Source organism: Thalassophryne amazonica, chromosome 9 (genome assembly GCF_902500255.1).
Source record: "Thalassophryne amazonica chromosome 9, fThaAma1.1, whole genome shotgun sequence".
NCBI lineage: Eukaryota > Metazoa > Chordata > Actinopteri > Batrachoidiformes > Batrachoididae > Thalassophryne > Thalassophryne amazonica.
Genome location: NC_047111.1, coordinates 12,160,278 through 12,174,003, shown reverse-complemented (window position 1 = coordinate 12,174,003; position 13,726 = coordinate 12,160,278). Strand labels below are relative to the sequence as shown.

The following is a 13,726-nucleotide window of genomic DNA, read 5'->3' as shown; positions in this document are numbered from 1 at the left end:
TCACCACCCTGGATGAGTCCAGTGATCGTGTTGTCATCCTGCGTCTCTGTGCTGTCCAGCTCAGTGCCGTGGTCAGCTTTTTCAGAGGGGTGCTGATAGCGCTGAGATTCCATCTATTTGAAAAACAGCTACTATAATTCCTGTGCCAAAGTCAAACAAACCGAGGGATCTGAATGATTTTAGACCTGTGGCTCTGACATCCTTGATAATGAAAACATTTGAAAAAATCTTGAAAGAGCAAGTCATCTTCTTAACTGAGGGCAAACTTGATCCACTACAGTTTGCCTATCAGGCTGGGAAAAGTGTGGATGATGCCAAGCTTTTTATTTTGGACAGAGTCTATAGGCACCTGGAAAAGCCAAAATTTCATGCCAGACTTTTATTTGCTGACTTTTGGTCAGCTTTTGATAAAATGCAGCCTCATGTTTTAATTGAGAGGCTCTCCTTTTATTTTAAATTGCCTGGGCAGGTTTTATTGCTGCTCTTAATTTTTTTAAGAAACAGTCCAGCAGGTTTTAGTGAATGGTCACATGTCCAAACCTTCAATGTCCAACACTGGTTGTCCTCAGGGCTGTGTCCTCTCTCCCCTGCTTTTTATCCTGTACACAGACTCATCATCAGAACTGACTTTGAGGTTCTGTGTAAGGTCATGGGGACGCTCTGTCGATGTTTGTTAAATGGTGTGATGACACCTTCCTGGACCTTAATGTCCAAAAAAAAAAAAAGGAACTGATAATTGACTGGGGCCCTTCACCAGCAGCTCATATCAGCCACGGTGAAGATGTACAATTTGTTGATTCCTACAAGTACCTTGGAACTATGTTTGACTCTGATTTAAAGTTTGTCCAGAACACAGTCAATAGTTAAACGTGGACAACAAAGGATTCACTTGATGCGGAGGCTGAACTATTTTAGTGTTTCTGAAGGCATCTTATCTTGTTTTTATTATTCTTTTATTGAAAGTCTTTTAACTGTTTCTTTTATCTGGATGATGGTGTTGAACGCCGACCTGAAGTCCATGAACAGGATCCTCACGTACGTCTCTGTCGAGTCCAGGTGCTGCAGGATGTAATGCAGACCCATGTTTACTGTGTCCTCAACTGACCTGTTTTGTCCAGTAGGCAAACTGCAAAGGGTCCAGCAGGGGTCCTGTGATGTCCTTCAGCTGGCTCAATACCAGCCGTTCAAATGACTTCATGACTACAGATGTCAGGGCGACGGGCCTGTAGTCATTTAGTCCTGTTATGGAGGGTTCCTTTGGGACTGGGATAATAGTGGAGCATTAGAACAGGGAGTCTGGATACTTTCTCTCCATGTCTGTGATCTGATCAGTGAGCTGCTGCTGTGCCTCCGTTACGCATGCCTGAGGTGGAATATACACGCTGACCAGCACGAACAAGGAAAACTCCTGCGGTGTATAGAACAAGCGACAGTTTATGAAACAATTTTCCTGCTGAGGACTGCACATCTTCTTTAACTCCGTAACATCTGTGCACCAACTTTTGTTTATACACTCAACAAAAATATAAACGCAACACTTTTGGTTTTGCTCCCATTTTGTATGAGGTGAACTCAAAGATCTAAAACTTTTTCCACATACACAATATCACCATTTCCCTCAAATATTGTTCACAAACCAGTCTGAATCTGTGATAGTGAGCACTTCTCCTTTGTTGAGATAATCCATCCCACCTCACAGGTGTGCCATATCAAGATGCTGATTAGACACCATGATTAGTGCACAGGTGTGCCTTAGACTGCCCACAATAAAAGGCCACTCTGAAAGGTCCAGTTTTATCACACAGCACAATGCCACAGATGTCGCAAGATTTGAGGGAGCGTGCAGTTGGCATGCTGACAGCAGGAATGTCAACCAGAGCTGTTGCTCGTGTATTGAATGTTCATTTCTCTACCATAAGCCGTCTCCAAAGGCGTTTCAGAGAATTTGGCTGTACATCCAACCAGCCTCACAACCGCAGACCACGTGTAACCACACCAGCCCAGGACCTCCACATCCAGCATGTTCACCTCCAAGATCGTCTGAGACCAGCCACTCGGACAGCTGCTGAAACAATCGGTTTGCATAACCAAAGAATTTCTGCACAAACTGTCAGAAACCGTCTCAGGGAAGCTCATCTGCATGCTCGTTGTCCTCATCGGGGTCTCGACCTGACTCCAGTTCGTCGTCGTAACCGACTTGAGTGGGCAAATGCTCACATTCGCTGGCGTTTGGCACGTTGGAGAGGTGTTCTCTTCACGGATGATGCGAAGGAGATGTGTTGCACTGCATGAGGCAAATGGTGGTCACACCAGATACTGACTGGTATCCCGCCCGAATAAAACAAAACTGCACCTTTCAGAGTGGCCTTTTATTGTGGACAGTCTAAGGCACACCTGTGCACTAATCATGGTGTCTAATCAGCATCTTGGTATGGCACACCTGTGAGGTGGGATGGATTATCTCAGCAAAGGAGAAGTGCTCACTATCACAGATTTCGACTGGTTTGTGAACAATATTTGAGGGAAATGGTGATACTGTGTATGTGGAAAAAGTTTTAGATCTTTGAGTTCATCTCATACAAAATGGGAGCAAAACCAAAAGTGTTGCGTTTATATTTTTGTTGAGTATATAAAAGCATGTTCCGCCTCCTCTCACTTTCCCAGAAAGCTCCATTACAGGGTCTGCATGCAGCAGGTGGAAGCCGGGAAGGTGCAGGGTGCTGTCTGGAATATGTTCACTGAGCCAGGTTTCATTGAAGCACAGTGTGGCGGATCTCCTGATGGCCAATCTGCGACCGCCATGGCTAGTTGGCAGTCTGGGTTCCATACCACACCTGTCATTAGGTTTTGACAGACCGTTTTCCTGCTGAGTCCTTCTGATCTCGAACCTTTGCATGCTGTGTTCATGACCACGTGGGAAATAACATACTCACAAACAATTGGACCAAAGCAGCATGAGAGCAGTGATCTTACATTCAGGCCTGTCTTTGTCAGTCTGGTAATAACATTTTTGATAAATGACCTGTTATCGCCTGGCGTGCTAACGGAACTGTAGCGACCGCACCTGCATTTTGTTCTTGTCGTTTTTGTTTGTTTGTTTTTTGTAACGTGTGTTTTTGTGTGCAGATGGTTCGGTCCAGTGGACAAGTTTCAGTCTGCGCCGTCTGCTGGCTCTGGCCGGTATTGTTGGGTCCGTCTTCACGCTGTCTTTCGGCCCATTTATCACCATGGTGGGTGCAGCCTCCTCTGTCTTTGCTGAGTTGTGTTGTGTGAGTTGTGAGGTGTGGCTAATTGGATCATGTTTTATAGTCTGTATATTGATGGGAGAGGAAGCTAAAATAATAGTTGTTTCAGTTATTATTGAAAACGTTAAAAATTATTAAACATGAAAATAATCTAATTGTGACACATTGAAGATAAAATAAGAGAATCCTTTATTAATCCCACTATGGGGAAATTTAGGATGCTACAGCAGCACAGGGACAGTCACAGAACAACTCTGCTAAGTAATAGGTCAGAAAAAAACACAGCAGTCAAGTACTGTGCACAGTAACAATATATACAGTAAAATACACTATTTACAAGCAATAAACAATGTTTGGTCATATTATCTATGAATGTTCAAGTAATGTATATGAGTGTACAATAATGTACATGAGTGTACAAGTACTGTTGCACAAGAGGAACAGAAAATTGTTACTTTAATGATCTGTGCTGGCTGTGGAGTCTGACAGCAGCAGGAAGGAGCGAGCTGCAGTGTCGCTCCTTCACACACTTTGGGTGGAGCAGCCGGTCACTGAAGGAACTGTGTAGTGCAGTCAGGGTGTCACGTGTGGGGTGGGAGGCGTTCTCCAGCAGGGCTGACAGCTTCAGATTCAGAAATGACAAACTGGAAATATTCTTTATGATACAAGCAACATAACATGTTAGAAATAAAACACAGCTTAATTTTAAACAGCTCTAAAGTGAGAAAATATGAGAGCATGTTGACTATTTCAAAATAAAGTAAAATTTTATTAAAATTTTTTTTATCAGTAATTGATTGGCAACATGCCATGCTGTCTGACCTTTGATCTTTACATTGGTTTGTAAGATGAATTGTCCATCTCATGGATTCTGCTTTTGGACCTGAGGTCCGTGTGTGTGTGTTTTTGGATCTAGTGTATCAGGACGTGGCACAAACCGGGTGGACACAAATGCAAACTCTCACAGCAGATGCAGTTAGAAGTGGGTTTATTATAATAAATCAAGCAGGGATTCGGTACACAGGTGGTCCAGCAGTGTGGCAGAGGTAGTAGACAGACGAGAGGCTGAGGCATAGTCAATTAACAGGCACAGGTCAAAATACACAGTGTGACAGCTATCAGAGGCAAGACAATCTCGAGGTCAAAAACAGGCAGAGTCAAAATACCTACCGGCAGGCAAAACAGGACAAAACAAAGTACGGGACGGAGGCTGGAAATCAACAATCTGGCAGTGAGCTGTGAGACAGTGAGGGCTTAATGAGGAGCAAACTAATCAAGGTGATGTGGAGCAGGTGTGTGGAAGTCTTTGGAAGGGGTGTGGCCAGTGAAGACAAAGATTGTGCACAGTGCAAGATAATGAGGAAGGAAAACACAGAGTGGGTGATGTAAAAGACAAAGATGTGTGAGGAAGTGCAAAGAGAGTGAGTGAAGGAAAACACAAAGCAGACAGAATCAAAGTGAGAGACAGAGACACGAGGCAGGTGCAGTGGAGTGAGAACATAATCAGACGGGCGTGAGGGAAACAGAGAACAAAGGTCAAACAGAAACAAAGGACTATGAACAGAGCATGAACAGAAACTGAGGACAGAATAAAATACTACAATGAACAAGAACTGAACTAAGCATGAACATGAGAACTTAAAGGCGAACCATCAGATAAAAGCAAAATTAAGCAATATAAGGGACCAAGAGAGAAAACAAACAATAAATAATAAAGCAAAACTAAATACGTGGCACACAAATAATGCACAGAAAACCAAGCCAGTGACAAAAGCATAATACAAGAAATGAAATAAACAGAATCAAAGTAGGACTGAAGTAACTGTGAACAAATACAAGGATGATGAAATAGAAACAAAACCAATGATAAAATGAGCATGATCATGGCAAGACGTGAAGAAAACCATTGATGGCTCAGAGCACGGGAACAGAAAAAGGTCCAGAACTGTATCAACTGGTTCTAAAGGGCTGGATCATGACTTAGTGAGTGCCCAGCAGGCCTGAGGCCCGTGTGTGTGTTTTTGGACCTGACTGTGTGTGTGTGTGTGTGTCTTTTGCAGGGTCAGCTCCCACAGGTGTTGTCCCGCCTCTTCCCCTTTAAACGAGGTCTCTGTCACGCCTACTGGGCCCCCAACATCTGGGCTCTGTACAACATCCTGGACAAAAGCCTGGTGCTGCTCGGTGAGACGCCGCCTCCTTCAGCTGTCAGACTGTTTGTGTTATCAACACTCTGTTTTCTTGTTTTAAAAATTTCTGCAAAATGAATCAAATGTGTTTCTCTTTGTTGGTCCCGACAGACTGTTTGTAAAATGTTGACGTTTAATTGAGTCTGGAGCCAAATGTGGTTTTGTTGGATTGAACCAGGTGACTGACTGTTTTCCCCTCAAGCTGCATTCGGAGGAGGGTTTTAAGGAGGGGGTGGAGCTGATGGGTGTCACCCAAACCACACAGCCTTTGAAGTTCATGTAAGGTTCTCACAGACACTCGTGACCTAGTCGGTCCACTGTGGGGCATCGGTGCCCTCTGGCTGCAGCAGACACGGTGACGCTGCCGCCACCTGGCAGGGATTCAGACCAAAAGTCAGAAAGACCAAATCTACCGAAACTTGAGTTTAGCATTTAATTAACTTACTAACATGTTTGCTAACACATGACAACCACCCAGGCAGACAGTCGGTCCATCCCCCTCTCTCCAAAGTATCTGTATGCTGCAGCCCAGTGAACGGTGGGCGTGTCCTTAACCAGTTGAACCGTGGGTGTGCCTTTGACCTTCTTCAGTGTCGGGGTCCTGAACACTTGAGTCAGTAAGACAGGAAGCACCAGGACCCTATAACCCTGGACCTTTGTTCTATAGCAAAGATGTCAGCATCACCAAATACCTGTGACCTTTGACCTCATGACTTCATAAGATCTTCCATGTCTGCTGAGATCAGGGAATGTCTCTGCAAGTTCAACACTTTAACCACATACAGACACAGTTCTGATGGATGAGTCCAGAAAGTCATTGAAAGCCTGGATCTTAGTCTGGATCCAGGCTTCCATCTCAAACCCAGGCACTCTGATTCCTCATTCAGCTTCTCAAGTGCTACAGTCAGAGAATCCATTGATTCCACAAAGATCACATCGTCCACAAAGTCGAGGTCAGGACACCTTTCCTCACCAGCACAAATACCTAAACCACTGGTTTGTACAGTCCGACATAATACCCAGTCCATACAAGAACTGAACAGATTAGCAACCAGAACACATTCCTGGGCAATGCCAGAATTCACTGGGAAGAGGTTTCCGAGTCTGAACCCATCTGGTGTGATGATGCTGGTAGAAGCAGGAGCATTCATCAGCTCATTAAAACACGGAGAGGACAGGCGTCATGATGACTTATGATTCTGAACAGAGTTAAAATGATTTTACAGTAGAATGAATTAAATCGTCCTTTTTAGACATTTCTGTCCTGAAACTTTTTAAACCGTTCACTTGTTTTTGTCGATTTGATCTGAGATCAGGTTTTTTTTTTTTTTTTTTACATCTGGAAGTGTAGTTTTATAGAACGTGGCACCTTTTGTGTCCGACCCCCAGTTGTGGGAGGATCAGAGGCGCTGGACCGTGTGACTGACACGTGGTTGATTATTTAAATGTTAAATGTCTCTGAACTTCTTCCTCTAATTGTACTGCTTCAGTGCGAATGAGTGGAAGTGTCTCCTCCAACAGGTGTTCGCCTGAAGCTACTGCAAGAGGCGGAGCTTCCTCGAGCCTCCATGACGGGCGGCTTGGTTCAGGAGTTCCAGCACTCAGTCTTACCTTCTGTCTCTCCTTCGGTCACACTCGTCTGCACTCTGCTGTCCATCCTGGTGAGTTAAAGATTAAATAATTCTTTGCTTAGTTATGCCTTTGCCCAGAATCAGTGTATTGATTTTATCCAAAGCCTTTAACTGTGTGGATCCCAGAATGCTGATGAAGAAGTTTAGGAACGTTTGACAAGTACAGTTTGCTTTTATGACATTCCACATGGATCTTTTTTTTTTTTTGTCCTCTTTTGTTCCTGCTTTATATAAATAAGAAATACCAATCTGAACAGACCTGATCAATCAGGTGTGATCACACCTGATCACGGTTGATTGGCACTTTAAGTTTAAATCAATCATCACAGCACTTCTGTGTGATCAGACCGTGACACCAGCATCCTCTGAGAAACGCACCTGAGCAGAAAAACCGAGGGACTCGCTTTAAAATGCTACATTACATGATATTGTTTACGTTGACTGAGTGGTGGTGTGTTCACATGTGAGCGGTGACTGAGTGGTGGCGTTGTTCACATGTGAGCGGTGACTGAGTAGTGGTGTGATCACATGTGAGCGGTGACTGAGTGGTGGCGTTGTTCACATGTGAGCGGTGACTGAGTGGTGGCGTTGTTCACATGTGAGTGGTGACTGAGTGGTGGCGGCGTTGTTCACATGTGAGCGGTGACTGAGTGGTGGCGTTGTTCACATGTGAGCGGTGACTGAGTGGTGGCGTTGTTCACATGTGAGCGGTGACTGAGTGGTGGCGTTGTTCACATGTGAGCGGTGACTGAGTGGTGGCGTGTTCACATGTGAGCGGTGACTGAGTGGTGGCGTTGTTCACATGTGAGTGGTGACTGAGTGGTGGCGTTGTTCACATGTGAGCGGTGACTGAGTGGTGGCGTTGTTCACATGTGAGAGGTGACTGAGTGGTGGTGTTGTTCACATGTGAGTGGTGACGAGTGGTGGCGTTGTTTACATGTGAGCGGTGAGTGAGTGGTGGTGTTGTTCACATGTGAGAGGTGACTGAGTAGTGGCGTTGTTTACATGTGAGTGGTGCCTGAGTGGTGGTGTTGTTCACATGTGAGTGGTGACTGAGTGGTGGCCTTGTTCACATGTGAGTGGTGACGAGTGGTGGCGTTGTTTACATGTGAGTGGTGACGTTGTTTACATGTGAGCGGTGAGTGAGTGGTGGCCTTATTCACATGTGAGTGGTGACGAGTGGTGGCGTTGTTTACATGTGAGCGGTGAGTGAGTGGTGGTGTTGTTCACATGTGAGAGGTGACTGAGTGGTGGCCTTGTTCACATGTGAGCGGTGACGAGTGGTGGCGTTGTTTACATGTGAGCGGTGAGTGAGTGTTGGTGTTGTTCACATGTGAGTGGTGACTGAGTGGTGGTGTTGTTCACATGTGAGTGGTGACTGAGTGGTGGTGTTGTTCACATGTGAGTGGTGACTGAGTGGTGGTGTTGTTCACATGTGAGTGGTGACTGAGTGGTGGCGTTGTTTACATGTGAGCGGTGACTGAGTGGTGGTGTTGTTCACATGTGAGTGGTGACTGAGTAGTGGCGTTGTTTACATGTGAGTGGTGACTGAGTGGTGGTGTTGTTCACATGTGAGTGGTGACTGAGTGGTGGTGTTGTTCACATGTGAGTGGTGACTGAGTGGTGGCCTTGTTCACATGTGAGTGGTGACGAGTGGTGGCGTTGTTTACATGTGAGTGGTGGCGTTGTTTACATGTGAGCGGTGACTGAGTGGTGGCCTTGTTCACATGTGAGTGGTGACTGAGTAGTGGCGTTGTTTACATGTGAGTGGTGACTGAGTGGTGGTGTTGTTCACATGTGAGTGGTGACTGAGTGGTGGCCTTGTTCACATGTGAGTGGTGACTGAGTGGTGGCCTTGTTTACATGTGAGTGGTGGCGTTGTTTACATGTGAGTGGTGACTGAGTGGTGGCGTTGTTTACATGTGAGTGGTGACGTTGTTTACATGTGAGCGGTGACGAGTGGTGGCGTTGTTCACATGTGAGCGGTGAGTGAGTGGTGGTGTTGTTCACATGTGAGAGGTGACTGAGTGGTGGCGTTGTTTACATGTGAGCGGTGAGTGAGTGGTGGTGTTGTTCACATGTGAGCGGTGACTGAGTGGTGGCGTTGTTCACATGTGAGCGGTGACTGAGTGGTGGCGTTGTTCACATGTGAGCGGTGACTGAGCGGTGGCGTTGTTTACATGTGAGCGGTGACTGAGTGGTGGCGTTGTTCACATGTGAGCGGTGACTGAGTGGTGGCGTTGTTCACATGTGAGCGGTGACGAGTGGTGGCCTTGTTCACATGTGAGCGGTGAGTGAGTGGTGGTGTTGTTCACATGTGAGCGGTGACTGAGTGGTGGCATTGTTCACATGTGAGCGGTGACTGAGTGGTGGCGTTGTTCACATGTGAGCGGTGACTGAGTGGTGGCCTTGTTCACATGTGAGCGGTGACGAGTGGTGGCGTTGTTTACATGTGAGCGGTGACTGAGTGGTGGCGTTGTTTACATGTGAGCGGTGACTGAGTGGTGGCGTTGTTTACATGTGAGCGGTGACTGAGTGGTGGCGTTGTTTACATGTGAGAGGTGACTGAGTGGTGGCGTTGTTTACATGTGAGAGGTGACTGAGTGGTGGCCTTGTTTACATGTGAGAGGTGACTGAGTGGTGGCCTTGTTTACATGTGAGAGGTGACTGAGTGGTGGCCTTGTTTACATGTGAGCGGTGACTGAGTGGTGGCCTTGTTCACATGTGAGCGGTGACTGAGTGGTGGCCTTGTTCACATGTGAGCGGTGACGAGTGGTGGCCTTGTTTACATGTGAGTGGTGGCCTTGTTCACATGTGAGCGGTGACAGTGGTGGCGTTGTTTACATGTGAGCGGTGACTGAGTGGTGGCGTTGTTTACATGTGAGCGGTGACTGAGTGGTTTGCGTTGTTTACATGTGAGCGGTGACTGAGTGGTGGCGTTGTTTACATGTGAGAGGTGACTGAGTGGTGGCGTTGTTTACATGTTACTGTCGGAGTCTTCAAATTCACAGGGAACATTCTTGGAACACAGACCTTGGCACAGGTTCAAAGGTGGCTAACCTGGACCTATTCTAGGGGGTCAAAAGGTGACATTATTTCTACACCCACTTTCATTGATAACATGCTCACACGACCGAGGGTATTTCAGCACTATGTTATATTTTGAGTTGGGGAACAAGACTTTAATGAAGCAGCTCCTTCTTTCTCCCTGCAGCGAGCTGCCAAGAGACAAAGTTACACTCACGAGAATGTAAGAAGCGTCCGACACCGAGTGAATTACAGAAAAATGTTGGGTTATTGCTTGTGCTGTAGGTTGTTGTAATCTGTGTGTGTGTGTGTGTGTGTGTGTGTGTGTGTCACTTCTCCCTGGTTAAGGACGTCCTGAATATTAACCTGCCTCAATAAATGGACTTAAGTGTGAACCTTAAACCAAACTTCAGGAGTGTTTGGTGGATCTTTGTAGTTCTTCGTCTGCTTCCAACGGAATGCTTCAGACCTCTGAGTGTAGAAATGGTTACAGATCAATGTGATATATGTCAGTAAATTTGGTTACACTTTTCTGCTGGACATAGATTTACCTGCTCTGGTGTTCATAGTAATCATCTGGTTCTCCTGCTGTCCCTGAAGCCGGCGCTGGTCTCCCTGTGGCGCCGTCCTCGTGGTGCTCGGGGTTTCCTGCGCTGCCTGCTGCTGTGCGCTCTGGGCTCCTTCATTTTCGGATGGCACGTGCATGAAAAAGCCATCCTCATCGTCATCCTGCCCCTCAGGTCAGCCTCACTAACTGCACTAACCCAAGCCTCTCCCTGTTTTTCAGTCTGTTTGTTCTTGCTTTAATGGCCCTGTACTGTCAAACAGAGCGTATCCAGGGTGGGATGAGTCCTTTAGGATGGTGTTGGCTCTCCTGAGACAGTCAGAGCCATGAAGGTCCCCCATTGTGGGTAGAGGGCACCCAGTGATCTTCTCTGGAGCTCTTTCCTGTTTGCCCCCGTGCAACTGGTAAACCACGTCCAGAGGCAGTATGTGAGGATGCTCTCCGTGGCAGAGCAGGAAAAAGACACCAGACATCTCTGGTTGATGTTATTTTTCCTGATTTTTCTCAGAAAGTGGAGTCTATGCTGTGCCTTCTTTACCAAGTGTGTGGTGTTCCTGGGCCCCAGGTCAGTTTCTCCTCTATGTGGACTACCAGGAAACAGAAGTCCCTGACCCTTTCCACACAGGTCCCCCCAGTGATAACGGGCTGAATGTCTGTTTGGTTTCTCTTGAAGTCTATGATTAGCTCCTTGGTTTTAGATGTGTTCAGGAGCAGGTTATTTTCTCTACTCCACACGTCAGCTGGTCCACCTCCTCCTGGTAGGCAGCCTCATCTCCTCAAGTGATACAGCCAACCACTGTGGTGTCATCTGTATACTTAAGTTCAGTCCTCGAGAGCCACCTTCCTGACACTCTTAGTTGTCTCCCTGCTCCAACACACCTGAATCCAATGAAAGACTCGTTAGCAGACTTTTAATGAGCCTTTCAGTGGATTCAGGTGTGTTGGAGCAGGGAGACAACTAAGAGTGTCAGGAAGGTGGCTCTCGAGGACCGAACTTGGCCACCCCTGGTGAAGAGGGTGAAGAGCAGTGGGCTCAGCACACAGCCTTGAGGGGAACTGGTGCTGAGTGTGAGAGCTGTGGATATGTGGGGACCAATCCTGACTCTCTGACACATTACTGACACGTTCACCAGATCCCCCATAGGATTCCACTGCCAGATCCCCCATGGTCTTCTCCACCCCACTTCATGATCCACCCCTGAACGAAACTTTCCGCACATGGCAGAGAATATACATTTTATTCGTCTTAACCACTTCCTGAAACACGACACACTCTGTGGAAAATTTCTGTGTTTTAACAAACAAAGAAGTGCTGTCAAATTACAAACCCAATTCCAATGAGTTGGACGTTGTTAAAATATAAATAAACAGAATACAATGCTTTTCAAATCTCTTAACCTATATTCAATTGAATACACCACAAAAACAAGATATTTAATGTCATACTGATAAACTTTATTGTTTTTTGTGCAAATATTTGCTAATTTTGAAAATGGATGCCTGCAACACGTTCTAAAAGCTGGGACAGTGGGATGTTTACCACGTTACAATCACCTTTCCTTCTAACACACTCAATAAGCATTTGTGAACTGAGGACACTAATTGTTGAAGCTTTGTAGGTGGAATTCTTCCCATTCTTGCTTGATGTACCACTTAGTTCAACAGTCCGGGGTCTCCGTTGTCGTATGTTGTGCTTCATAATGCGCCACACATTTTCAAGGGGCGACAGGTCTGGACTGCAGGCAGGCCAGTCTAGTACCTGCACACATTTTCAAGGGGCGACAGGTCTGGACCTTCAGAGCCTTCAGCTTTCAGGCTCCTCTCCTGTGGAACCAGCTCCCAATTCAGATCAGGGAGACAGATACCCTCTCTACTTTTAAGATTAGGCTTAAAACTTTCCTTTTCGCTAAGGCTTATAGTTAGGGCTGGATCGGGTGACCCTGGACCATCCCTTGGTTATGTTGCTTTAGACGTAGACTGTGGGGGGGTTCCCATGATGCACTGTTTCTTTCTCTTTTTGCTCTGTATGCCTCACTCTGCATTTAATCATTAGTGATCGATCTCTGCCCCCCTTCTCGGCATGTCTTTTTCCTGGTTCTTTCCCTCAGCCCCAACCAGTCTCAGCAGAAGACTGCCCCTCCCTGAGCCTGGTTCTGCTGGAGGTTTCTTCCTGTTAAAAGGGAGTTTTTCCTCCCACTGTGGCCAAGTGCTTGCTCATAGGGGGTCGTTTTGACCGTTGGGGTTTTTCATAATTATTGTATGGCCTTGCCTTACAATATGGAGCGCCTTGGGGCAACTGTTTGTTGTGATTTGCGCTATATAAGAAAAAAGTTGATTGATTGATTGATTGACTGCAGCAGGCCAGTCTAGTACCTGCACTCTTTTACTACGAAGCACGCTGTTGTAAAACATGCAGAATGTGGCTTGGGGTGGTGGCCAAGTGGTTAATGCGCTTGGTTTCAGTTCAAGCAGGTTCTGGGTTCAAATCCCACCCCTGGCCACATTTCTCCATGTAATGTGGAGTTGCGTCAGAAGGGATCCGGCGTAAAACTTGTGCCAATTCAAAATGCAGATCCACCTTGGATTTGCTGTGGTGACCCCGAGTGCAAACAAGGGAGCAGCCGAAGGGACTTGCTATTGTCTTGCTGAAATAGCAGGGACGTCCCTGAAAAAGACGTTGCTTGTTGCTTCAAAACCTGGATGTACCTTCAGCCATTGATGGTGCCATCACAGATGTGTAAGTTGCCCATGAGCCATGGTCACTAATACACCCCCATACCATCACAGATGCTGGCTTTTGAACTTTGCACTGGTAACAATCTGGACGGTCTTTTTCCTCTTTTGTCTGGAGGACACGATGTCCATGATTTCCAAAAACAGTCTGAAATGTGGACTCATCAGACCACAGCACACTTTTCCACTTTGCATCTGTCCATTTCAAATGAGCAAATATTTGCACAAAAACAATAAAGTTTATCAATTTGAACATTAAATATTTTGTCTTTGTGGTGTATTTAATTTAATATAGATTGAAGAGGATTGAAAATCATTGTATTCTGTTTTTATTTACAT

The 13,726-nt window shown here is 46.1% G+C and overlaps 1 protein-coding gene across 1 annotated transcript in view; it reads left to right on the top strand.

The window, feature by feature from the left end:
- Window positions 1–13,726, top strand: part of alg8 (ALG8 alpha-1,3-glucosyltransferase) — a 45,090-nt gene that overhangs the window by 18,549 nt on the left and 12,815 nt on the right. Inside the window, exons 7-11 of the mRNA XM_034178355.1 lie at window positions 3,127–3,230; window positions 5,306–5,426; window positions 6,953–7,092; window positions 10,690–10,889; window positions 11,788–11,822. Coding sequence (XP_034034246.1) covers window positions 3,127–3,230; window positions 5,306–5,426; window positions 6,953–7,092; window positions 10,690–10,889; window positions 11,788–11,822 — 600 coding nt within the window. The remainder of the gene's footprint in view (window positions 1–3,126; window positions 3,231–5,305; window positions 5,427–6,952; window positions 7,093–10,689; window positions 10,890–11,787; window positions 11,823–13,726) is intronic.